The 12,869-nt window shown below is 37.4% G+C and overlaps 1 protein-coding gene across 1 annotated transcript in view; it reads left to right on the top strand.

Annotated features, from left to right (window-relative positions):
* The window catches only part of LOC130214542 (tripartite motif-containing protein 16-like), a 15,211-nt gene extending 13,879 nt beyond the window's left edge, over positions 1 to 1,332 (top strand). Inside the window, exon 6 of the mRNA XM_056446297.1 lies at positions 621 to 1,332. Within this exon, the coding sequence (XP_056302272.1) occupies positions 621 to 1,162 (542 nt within the window). The 3' untranslated portion in view covers positions 1,163 to 1,332. The remainder of the gene's footprint in view (positions 1 to 620) is intronic.
* The last annotated feature ends 11,537 nt before the right edge of the window (positions 1,333 to 12,869 follow it).

The raw sequence follows: 12,869 nt of genomic DNA, 5'->3' as shown, positions 1-12,869 counted from the left end.
ATACCATGAAGGCGTGCATCAGGATGATGATAAACCAATACACACAGCAAGACTGCTGACAGAGTGGTTTGATGAACATGAATGTGAAGTTGAACATCTCCCCTGGCCTGCAGAGTCACCAGACTAAATGTTATTGAGCACTTTGGGATGTTTTGGTGGAGCGAGTCAGGAAATGTTTCCTACACCAGCTTCACGTACTGACCTGGCCTCTATTCTAAAGAAGAAAAGATCAAAATCCCTGTGGCTGCTGTGCAGGACTTGTATCTGTCATTCCCAAGATAAATGAATGCTGTACGGGCTTCAAAAAAAGGCCCTACACCATACTAAAGAATTACTGTTGTCTAAAACCAGGCTTTTCAGTTTCATTGTCCAACCCCTGTATATACTACATAGTGAACGACAGTTACAGTGATCACTTCTGTAAGACATTCAATGTTTCTTATTTAGGAAAAGTGCAATTAAGATTTGAATAAAACATTCTAATGTCCTAAACCTTGTATTACATTGTTATGGATTTGATAATTAAACGTCATTTTGTAAATATGACCCCTAAAAAATCAATAATAATACAGTCATGATTTTTTTTATGATGATTTAATTAATAATTTTTTTATCATCAGATTCTCAACAGTTCACTTTGGATCCAAACACCGCAAATAAATGGCTGGTTCTGTCTGAAGGAAACACAGTGGCCAATTGTATTGGTTTAGTCCAGTCGTATCCTGATCATCCGGACAGATTTGATCATTATGCTCAGGTGTTGTGTAGAGAGAGTGTGTGTGGACGCTCTTACTGGGAGCTGGAGTGGAGCGGTGATGATGGTGTGGAAATATCAGTGTCATATAAGAGCATCAGCAGGAAGGCTTTGGGTAATGAGTGTGTGTTTGGACGCAATAATCGGTCGTGGAGTTTGGAGTGCTCTCCTCACAGTTTCTCATTCTGGCATGATAATATAAAGACTGATCTCCCTAAACCCTCTGTCAGCTCCTCTAGAATAGGAGTGTATGTGGATCACAGTGCAGGAACTCTGTCCTTCTACAGTGTCTCTGACACAATAATAAGCCTCATACACACACTCCACACCACATTCACACACACACTCTATCCTGGATTTACGGTTTGTTACCTTTCAAAAGTGAAGATCTTTGATCTGGCAGTGTAGATGAGACAAATACTTTTTGTGATGTATATAATTAATTGAATTGACCAATTAGCATTGAGTTTATTCATCATTTGTATTCATAAGCTTTAGTGAAGTGTAGAGATGCATTGATATTTTGGTTGATTTTTGTAGCGTTTTAAAATCATCAGCACATCAGCTCCAGATTGAGAAAGGGCAATATGCAAATCAATACTTTATTTGTAAAAAATTTAATCAATAAAGTTGTGTGATGTCTGCTGCATAACCGTGTGTAAAACAGTGTTTTACTTGCACAAACAAAATGAAATAGGTATAAAATAATTGGATACTAACATCATCAAGAGCAACGATAATAATCAAAACCATTGAATAGCGTGTATCTAATTCAGGTTCATTGATATGACCATGCAGCAACAAAGCAGGAAGAGACAAAAATCTGTCTCTGAATTTGCCTGTTTGTTATATCAGTATCAGCCAAATAATATATATATATATATATATATATATATATATATATATATATATAGAGAGAGAGAGAGAGAGAGAGAGAGAGAGAGAGATAGATAGATAGATAGATAGATAGATAGATAGATAGATAGATAGATAGATAGATGAAGTAAAATTATTAACACCCCTGAATTATTAGCCCCTCTGTTTATTTTTACAGAGAGATTTCTTCAACACATTTCTAATCATAATAGTTTTAATAACTCATCTCTAATAACTGATACATTTTATCTTTGTCATAATGACAGTAAATAATATTAGACTAGATATTCTTCAAGACACTTCTATACAGCTTAAAGTGACATTTAAAGGCTTAACGAGGTTAATTAGGTTAACTAGGCAGGTTAGGGTAATCAGGCAAGTTATTGTATATCGATGGTTTGTTCTGAAGACTATTGAAAAATATATAGCTTAATGGGGCTGATAATATTGATTTTTTAATAAATTAAAAACAGTTTTTATTCTAGCTGAAATGAAAGAAATAGGACTTTCTCCAGAAAAAAAAATATTATCAGACATACTGTGAAAATTTCCTTGCTCTGTTAAACATCATTTAGGAAATATTAAAAAAAAAAAATCAAAGGGGGGGGGGGGGGGGGGGGCGAATAATTCTGACTTCAACTGTGTGTGAAGAGTTCAGAGGCAAAACCCTCTAAATCCATCAGACCTCTTTTCTTGTAAATGAGCATTTTCTATCAGGCTCCTCTGAAAAGGTTCAGAAGTTTCATTTTATAGATAATGAGAAGGTTATTAGCTAATAAATAAAATACCTTTTTTTTTCATAAATGTCACTTTAGACAATTGTTTGGTTTTTAACAAGGTAGATTTTCTTTTGCATCAAAACCAGCTAAATCCACATCTGCTTTTTATGCAAAAACCTCTAAATCCACCTATTGGGACAAGACAGTGTAATGAGTTAAAAATGAAGATGCCATTAGAAGTTATTTGACCAAACACAAAACACATACACAAAGCACCTGAAATTTAGAATATATAAATCTGTCAAGTAAGTGGCGGTTCATTCCACTGTGATAAATCAGGGAAAAAGCAGAAGTAAAATGAATGAATGAAATCTGTCAGGTAAGTTCATTAATCAAAAACATTAAAACTGACATTAGTTAAATCTTAATGATCTGTTGTCATTTCTGATATTAGGGATTTAGGAATTAGGGATTTAGATGAAAGTAGAGCAATGTAAACATTGCAAACATTGTAAACTAAACTTGGTAGATTCAAATAATGTAGTGTATAAACAATGTGAAACATCAATATCTGTGCATTGTCCATTAATATAAAAGCTGTTCAGACGTATAGGTAATATGAAGTAGGCTAATAGAATTCTATAGTTTTATACATTTATATTTATCTTTTAAAAATAGCTTAAATTAGCAAATAAAACACAAGAGAGGCCTACTGTGCAAAAAGAGGAGGCCTCTCAGACATTTTTAGAAGCTGTCATTCATTCATTTATTTATTCTCACCATACTCAAGGTCTTGGTCTATTGTTTATCCTCATAGCATCCACATGGGATAAAAGAACAGCATCTTAACTCTGTCTTTCGTGAAATGGAGTTGCCGTTTATTGTATAGTAAACCGGACTCATTCAAAGTAGCGTAAACAAACGTTATGAATGCATGTTACACTTCCAACTGTACAGTGTGTTTTCTTTTTCTTATAATGCACAGAGTTTTGAGGTAAGAGACAAGCTAAGTTTTTATTTGCCATTGACAGTCGGACAGCCTCATCCAGTTCATCAAACTCCGTCTTTTAATATCGAAATCGAAAGCGGAATAAGCTGGCATATCAGCGCGCTGTTACATTAAAAACATATTGAAAACATATTCTCATTAATATCATTGTCATGCTTTTGACATTTGTGGTGTTTTAACTTTAACTACAATATTAATCATTAGCATCAACTGAGTACGTTTACATGGACACCAATAACGCAATTTTAATGCAATTAAGACAATACCCTGATTACGACTCGACCATGTAAACAGCGATTTTAGATGAATTTAATCCGATTAAGATCATAATCGAACTAAACAGAAATGGGATTAAGACATGTAGAGTATACTGATTTTAGTCGCATTATTGAAGTGCAGCACAGACATGGAAACACCACAATCAAACTATTTACGATACACACAGCTGTTTGACACCTGCCGAGTCAGAGAGAACCACAGACACACATATTGCGAAATGCAGAGGGTTTTCTCCCATACGGCATGTGGTATCAAATTCTATTAAAACTACACACTTCCAGCAGTTCCAATATCTCAGTTTGTGGCGGAGGCATGCATGAAATGTTCCTGAATGAAAGTGAAACTGCCGAACTGCACTTGAAGTTGACAAATTAAGAATGAAACACCCGAATTTACATGAAACTCCAGAGGAAATGTGGATAGTGTGGTGACGATGTGTTATAACAGAACCTTTTTTCAGCAAAGAGCCATTTCTGAGTTTTTTTTTTAGCAAATGCATTTTTGTAAACAGACATTTTGATGTATATTTTAAAATCCCTTTTTACATTTGCTACTGTATTACTATAAATTACTAAAAACTATCATAATATTACTACTAATGCTATAATATTGTGACAGTCGTCATTTAGATTTTTTCCTTATTATGGTATGAGCGATTGTGTGATTGGATGACAGCTGTCAGCTGATACAATGTTATTTAGAGCGCCTTGGATGGTGGCTCTCTCTCTCAAACCAGTTCAATCTCTTCACACTCCATCACAGTAGGTGGCGATATGCACCTCTAAAGTTGGTTCGCAACTCGCCAAAACCAAGAAGAAGAAGAAGAAGGCTCTCTCTCTCTCTATGTCATTCAATCCTTGTCACGCAGTCGGTATGCAGATTCTCTCCTTATATGTTAATCCCACATTGTGTACAGAGATTGATAGGGCTATATTTAAGTTTATTTGGAAAAATAGGACAGAAAATGTAAAAAGAAAAACAATTATTAGAACCTTTTCTAAAGGTGGACTCAATGCTATTGATTTTACAACTATTAATGGGCACCTATGGTAAAAAATCTACTTTTCAAGCAGTTTGGACAGACATATGTGCATGTATGGTGTATAGACCGTCATATTGGGCTGATATAAACACACCCAGTGCTTTTTTTTTTTCAATTTAACAACATAAAAACGGTGGACCAATTGGAGCTGTTTTCAAATCGACCGCAACTTTACGTAGGAGAGCGGTCCCCCCGCCCACCAATATTGATTGACAGGCGCATCATCATATCCTCAGTTTGTTGATTCACGTCCGCCATTTTCAGCGTGAGTCGAAGCGATATCACTAAAGGAACACCCTAGCTCTATTTATAGATGCAAGGCTCATTGGGCTCAACACAAGATCAATATTCTCCACATTATCGCTCTAATCAGAATTATTGGTTGTATCTTTAGGTAGGTTTGCAAACATGTGTACTTCTCATTGAGTCTACCTTATACTTCAGCCGTTTGCATTTCTCGCGATCCCAGAAGCTCCCTGTGATCTTAACTAGCATGCGTTTTAGAATTCTAAACATAGGTTTCTATCAGGGTACACTCAAGTCGACGGCTGGGCACCGCGGACCGCTGCAGAAACCTATGTTTAGAATTCAAAAAATCGAGCGGCGCATCCCGTGCCTCAGTCAAAGTTAATTCAGTGTGTGGTTATTAGTCTCGGTGTACAAGCTCAGCACTTGAAACTAGCACACAGTTGGCTGTAAAACTGTACAAAGACACAAATGATTTTGTACTCTCTGCTTGGTCTGTGTCAGAGTCGTACATGTACGACTAAATGGTGAACCTTTCTCTCCTTCTCCGTCTGCCTGTCTGTGTTGCAAACGCAGAGCGGGTGAGCTCATGGCTCCGCCCCCTTGTTACGTTGGCGGGAAGCCGAAACTAATTTACATGTGAACACACCCCTAAATCAGCGAACTGTGGACACGCCCCCAACATGACACTTTTTAACACATTATAATAAACAAATCTGAATTGTGTTTTAAACTGAAGCTAAACTGGCACACTCAGAAGAACCATAATATTAATATTAAATCATAAAAAAGAAGTCAACTATGTGCCCTTTAATACAATTTTAAAAATTAATTGGATAAAACATTGCCTTTCCCAAAGTAATTAACTATGGTTTTATATTCCAAATCTTTTCTTTGAAAAATGTGGTGGATTAAACTTTTTGCTTTCTTCCGACTACAAATGTAATAAACTTCCCATTAATTTATCAAACTTTCATAAGCAATCATTAGAAGCATGGAAAATTGCCTTTAAACATAACTTTTCTCCACATACGTGCATTCTATGGAATAACCAACATGTGTTGCATAAAAATAAAAGTATATTTAAAAAAGATTGGTTTGACAAGGGAATTGTTTTTGTTTCAGATTTACTAAATAGCAGTGGTGAGATTTATACTTATCAGGAAATTCTTTCTTCTTCAGGGACTGTTTTTTTGCATAAAGATTATAATGTGGTTATGAAAAGCATCTCTAATAAACTGCTTTACTTAATGAAAATTCATCTGACTTATAACTCAGTCTCAAAGCATATTCCAAAAACTGTACTTGGTGGTATCAGTATCTTAGATAAGAAATGTAATAACTTCCACATTAGAAAATGTCTAATTCAGAATAGTAGTTGTTTCCCGAAAGCCATTTTGAAATGGAAGCAATTTTTTTCTTTACCTTTTATAGATGATATTTGGTCAAGAAGTTATAAGTTTTTACTCCCAAATAAGGTAAAAGAAATTCATTTCAAAATATTACACAGGTATTATCCCTGCAATATATTTATTAATAAATTTAAAACTGACATTTCACCACAATGTTCTTTGTGTAACACTGAGCCTGAGTCTTGTACACCTATTTTGTACTTGTAAATTTTCTGATGAATTTTGGAAACAGGGTTTGGTTTCAGGGTTGATTTTTGATTCATTTTGCAAAATAATTAATTTTGACGAATGCATGATTCTTTTTTTGAATTGTAAAACTGTCTATGATACACTCGATAATGCTTTAAGGTTGATAATTTTTCTTGGGAAGTTTCACATACACAAGGCAAAAGTAATGTCTATTACTCCCTCCTTTAATTTTTTCTGTAAATATTTTAAAATATTTTATAATTCTTCGACCTCAATTACAAGAAACAAGAAAGCTATAAAAACCTCTCTAATAATGAAAAAAATTATCAGTACAATCTAATAATTGAAATATGATGGATCCCCTCAAATATGTTATTTTTTTGTTTAATGTATGTTCTGCATCACTAAGTTTTGTATTACTGTTACAAATGTTATCATATAATCCTGTATGCTTGTCAGTTATATGCTTCAATAAAAAAAAAAATTAAAAAAAAGTCAGTATGCAGATGCAGGTGATTCCGGGTCACGGGGTCATGCTGACTGTGTGTTTGTAGAGAGCGCGCTGCGTAGTGGTTTGCTTCAAGTCCGGTTTTGTAAAACAATATAAGTTTTCGTGCTGGTTGGTCTTACTCTGAGGGAGTGGCAGTGTGCCTTGAAGTTAAGCGCGGTATTAAAAGTGCGATTGTACGCGGATGTTGAAGCAGCGACATTTATGAATGGAAGAGTTTATTATGTTTGGCGGAGGTTTTGTTTATGATGCGTGGTGAACGTATCATGCGTTCGGGTTTGTTTGTGGAGTGAGGAGCATGTTTATTTTTATTTTGGCACTCGAGTTGCCTAATTGTTTTGGGTTTTTCATTTTTGTTTGAATGTTTGATCACTGTTGTGATCGGGATTTGTTTGTTGCAGTTTTTCTGGGCCCAGCAGCATCAACGGGTGATCGGGTAAGCAAATGTTTTTTCCCTTGTTTGATTATAATGTTTTGCTAATTTGTAAATGTGTATGTATGTCCAAAAAGATTGAGTACATGGTAGAGAGACATTTTCAGAGTGCATTTCAGAGTTCACAAATGCTTCAGCATGCACAAATGGAAAATCTACTATGTAAAAGGTGTATAATTGAGTTCTACAAGTTCGTTAATGTGTGATGAGTTTGGCCTTGAAATATTATTATTATTATTATTATTTGTTGTTGTGGGTAAATTTGATTAATATTGATTTTTGTGTAGTCAGAAATGGTTTACTTGATTTATATTTTTATGGTTGGTTAATTTATCACCCGTTGATTGTTTTTTGTAAAAAGGTAATTAATAGGTATTGGGCCTGGAAATGTAAGTTTGTTAGGTTTATGATGAGTTCAATTAAAATGTGTTGAAGTTGAAGCTTGTTTTGAGAGGGAGTAAAATCTCTCTGTGGCAGGAGCAGCTGCCACCAAACCTGCCACAGCTAAGTGCACCTGCCACAAATACCTGACACTCTACCTGTCATCGCTAGAGGCAGCTGCCTCTAAACCTGCCACTGTTGAGTGCGCCTGCCACGGCACCCGCCACAGTTTTATGCACCTGCCACAAATAACTGCCAAGGCACCAGCCACAGTTATACGCGCCTGCCACGGCACCCGCCATGGTTATACGAGTCTGCTACAGAACCTGCCTCTTTTATATGTGGCTGCTACAGAACTCATCACTGTTATACGCACCTGCCACGGAACTCGTCACAGTTAGTGGTCGCACTGTTATACGTTTCTGGATTTATAACCTACACCATGAGCAAAAGACATCTGTGCAGCTGAAAAGCTTGAATTATTAGGGAATTTTAATATCCTGATTTCAGGCAATGAAAAATCATTTAAATAAGCTACTAAACTTTTTAAAAATTTAGATTTTTTCCTCAAGAGGAATATGAAAATGTTTTGTTCAGCCTTGTGTTGTGCTCAGCTCTGAATGATTTCTTATTATTATAATAAAGTATTTTAGAACACTTGTATTTGTTTGTATCATGCCTTAGGGCATCCACAATAAAAAAGAGGTTTAAGCTTACAGCAAAAAACCTTGGAGTATGGGATGAGGTTTAACGACAAATGCAGCCTAACAAGACACAATACAATGTAAATAATTTCAAAGAGCAAACGGATGCATTTGTCTTGTGTGGTGGACTGTAGTTTGTTCAAACCTTCAAATCTGGCTATCATCGGTATGCTTAGCAAATCCGTGTTGGCAACAAATGCATTACAAGGACAAAAGTCTTCGTAACCGTTCAAATTCTGGTTTGCCTTTGGAATATTATTTGATATATTGACTAAGTCACCATTTTTTCAGCTGCAGAGCATACATTTAGAGTGTACTTTTTCGGCACTAAGTTGTTTCATGTCCAAGCTGTGGTGGTGAGGGGTGGGAGTGTGAGAATTATTTTTAATAAAACAAATTCTGCACTGTAGAGGGTGCCCTGGCAGACAAGTAGAACTGTGGTGGGTGCCGTGGCAGGCACGTAAAACTGTGGTGGGTGCCTTGGCAGGCTTGCAAAACAGTGGCAGTTATTTGTGGCAGGCCCATATAACCCTGGCGGGTGCTGTGGCAGGCGTGCTCAGCAGTGGCAGGTTAGAGGCAGCTGCCTCTAGCGGCGACGGGTAGAGTGGCAGGCACACTTAGCTGTGACAGGTTTAGTGGCAGCTGCCCCTGCCACAGAGAGATTTTACTCCCTCTCGTTGTTTTTGTTTTCTTTATTAATATATTGTTTTGCTTGTTTGATTGAATATTTTATTTGGTTTACCTGATGAAACCATGCATTTGTTGAAGCTTAATTTATTCAATTGGATTATTTGAGAAACTGTAGTGGGGTTTTTTAACCCCTGGCGCCCAACCCACTTTACTAGCCAAATACAGCTACAATATTATTTGTAGTATTACTATAAATAATACAGGTTTAAACAACCTTAATTTATGTTCATGCACAATTCAAAAATAAACAAATATGAAGCATCACATGTTGAGCAAGTCCACAAATGAAGAAAGAACAATTTATAGTATTTTAGTATTTATTTATTTATTATAGTATTTTCGCCATCACCACTCAGGAAGGTTGTTAGAATTTAGGTTACCATAGAAATGCAGGTTGTTTGCCCTTTATTGCTGTTGCCACATTGAAACTGCACATTGGTCGAAACATCCTTGTATTGTTAACTGAGTTCTTATTCATTGTGCTGTATAATATTACAATTTAAAAAGGGGATTGTAATTGCATTTTCGATAGGAAACTGGTTTTTAGTGATGGTTCTAGTTTTTTAAACGGTAAAATAATATTGAAGGAAGACCGCTGGATAGCCACATATTTTTGATCAAAGAGCCTCATGTGGATCGAGATCCCCATAGTGTTGTAACATGTAAAATGAGATCATGAAAGGAACATTCAAACATCAACTCATGTAAACACCTTAATCATATTACTGTGTTATTCAGATTAAGGCTAAAATATTTCGATTTCTGATGTCCATGTAAACGTAATCACTGATTATATTCGGAAGCTACGATAATGCTTGCACTGTAGAATATGTAGACATCTGACGTTGTTTGATCTGTTTGAAACCATTTGCTATAGTATGAGAAAAGCGTACTTTCCTTCGGCTTATTCTGTGTTAATCAGCAGTCGCAACAGCGGAGTGAACCGCCAATTACTCCGGCATAAGATTTACACAGCGGACACCCTTCCAGCCACAACCCAGCACCAAGAGTACAACTTACAATGCTGGAAAACACCCATACACTCGCCCATTCACACACTACAGACAATTTAGTTTATCCACAGCGCATGTTTCTGGACTGGGGAGGAAACCAGAGCACCCGGAGGAAACCCACGCAGACCCGGGTGATGATACAAATAGCTGCGTGTATTAACATGTCCTGGTAGTTACGTGTATAATCATATAATCAAGACAGGACGAGCGCAAAGCAATCGGGAATAAAAGGTGTGTTCAGTTCGCTAGGATCATCAATCATCATCAAACGTGATCAAGAGTGAGTTTTACATGTTTAACATGTTTTAAAACAGAGCATGTGTGTAATGAATTACAGCGATTCACTTCATCAGCGCAGCCACGTGTCAGAACAATCATAAAAGATAACGCTTCAATCCCGGTTTGTGGACATTAAATCAGGTTTGTTTTGTACATTAATATAACAGATGTCCATACAGCAGTGGAGATTAACCTGTATCCTGTACATTTGCGTGCAAACAGAGTGCAAAGCTAAACGGGCGCTCTGTCTGTTTGTGTGTGTGTGTGTGTGTGTGTGTGTGTGTGTGTGTGTGTGTGTGTGTGTGTGTGTGTGTGTGTGTGTGTGTGTGAACTTTGTAACGACATTGTGTGTGACTCATCGATGCAACTGCACAACAAATACTCATTGGTAAAGTTCTTACTGTAGTATATCTCACATACGCTATGTGAGATCTGCTTCCTTTATGTCTGTCTGTAGTCTGACACAGCCAAGGGAGGAGATTAAGGCACGCAGAAAGGCACGTAGAAACGGTGGGCAGGGAGGACTAGCCTTAAAGGCACAGTACCACAAAACTGCCCCTAGTGCAAAAATGTATAAAATAAAATCTTGTAAGAGGTATAATGAAAAATCTGATGGGTGTTTTGAGCTGAAACTTTACAGACATATTCTGGAGACGCAAAACACTTATATTAAATCTGAAAAAAAGGGTAACCTATGTGCCCTTTAAATAAAGGAGCAATTTACCTTAAAATAAAACACATCAGAAAATAAGAATTTTCTGACCCTATATGCCATATATTAGGGCTGTGCAATTAATCGAAAATCCGATTTCGATTTTGATTTAGGCTTCTAACGATTATGAAAAACCATTAATTGAGATAAACTATTATTCCATCATTTACCGCCTGAAAAAATGAATTTACCGGGCGCTTCATTAAAGCGCGAACGAGACCACAAGTTTCTGTGTGTGCACACACACAGTCAGAAGCATGCGGTCAGCATTGGGTCTCAATTGCACAATTTTCTTCGAAAAATGAAGATAAGAGAGTAGTTCTAGCTAGGCTACTTATAGTGAGTTGGGGTTAATCTGATTGGCTAACTAGTGAATGTAGATAAGTGGCCAGCTGCAGTCAATCATATCACGTGCTCCTCTCGAAATTAGTTTGTGAAACTTCACTTTAAGAGTTCACACTTAGATATTGTTTGACAACTGTTAGCAAGTTTGGCATGCTGTCCCGGGAGAGAACCCTGAGCTCGGAGATAGGTGAGCCCAGGGCTCCCGCCTGGTCCATAGAGCATATGAGGGGAGTATGAGATCAGGTGGTTCTCGAGAGCTCCCCAAATGCAGGAGATTCGGGACAGCAGCCGTGTATTCGAAGAAACTCCCCAAAAGGCTTGGAAGGCTATATCCGGCTGCTGGATATAGTGGTTTTTCAGAAGGAAAGGTAAAGGGGGCTCCTGTGGGAGCAAAGAGTGATACAGACTCCTGCGGGAGCCCGAGCAGGGTTGGCGTGGGCTATGAATACTCCTGCGGGAGTAAAGACTCGGGGAGACCCCTGCTGGGGTCAGAGCCATGGGGTGGACAGGAATCCTGCTGGGGTAGTTAAAAAATGGGGAAGGGGAAGTGAGGACTCCAGCTGGATAAGGGGGGGTGAAGGGGGCTGGGGTGGGGCATGGACTCCAAAGGAGTGAATTGCTCAGTGAACACTCCTTGCGGAGATAGAGCTGGGAGGTGGCAGCACTATATATAAATGTATATGTATATATGAAAATATATAGATATATAAATATATAATGGGGTAATCTAGGGCCTTGGGGGGGTTTTGGACTCCTGCGGGAGTCGAAGCTCCTGGGCACTCCTGCGGGAGATAGAGCTGTATGTGCCATCTCCAGCTGAAGTCGGGAAAAGGAAGGGCAGGTGAAGGCCCCAGCTGAAGGGTGAGTGGCAGTTGGGTGATGCTCGGGACCACTCCTGCGGGAGTTAGAGCTTGAGGGTGACGGCACTATATATAAACATATATTTACATGCGTGGGTGCATATATATATATACATATATATAAATAAAATAAAATAAATCAAAGGTAAATGTAAAATTAATTTATAAGAAAATAAATTAAGCTAGGGCCGGGGAGGGTCGGTGACGTGACAGAGCGCTAAAGTCATCATAAAGTGAGCGCTTTAATGGTCAAATAGGTGTAAAAACGCGATGTTTAGTGATTATTCATATTAACCCTCATTTGTGTAATAAACAAACAAGTTGAGTCAAAAGACACGTGAAAGAGAAACCATTAAAGTGACAGCGCAATATTCCTGCTTTCGCCTGTTTTTTTTTTACCATTAATCAAACAACAAAA

Source organism: Danio aesculapii, chromosome 2 (genome assembly GCF_903798145.1).
Source record: "Danio aesculapii chromosome 2, fDanAes4.1, whole genome shotgun sequence".
In the NCBI taxonomy this organism is placed as follows: domain Eukaryota; kingdom Metazoa; phylum Chordata; class Actinopteri; order Cypriniformes; family Danionidae; genus Danio; species Danio aesculapii.
The sequence above is the reverse complement of the archived record's forward strand: the minus strand, read 5'-3'. Positions and strand labels throughout refer to the sequence as shown.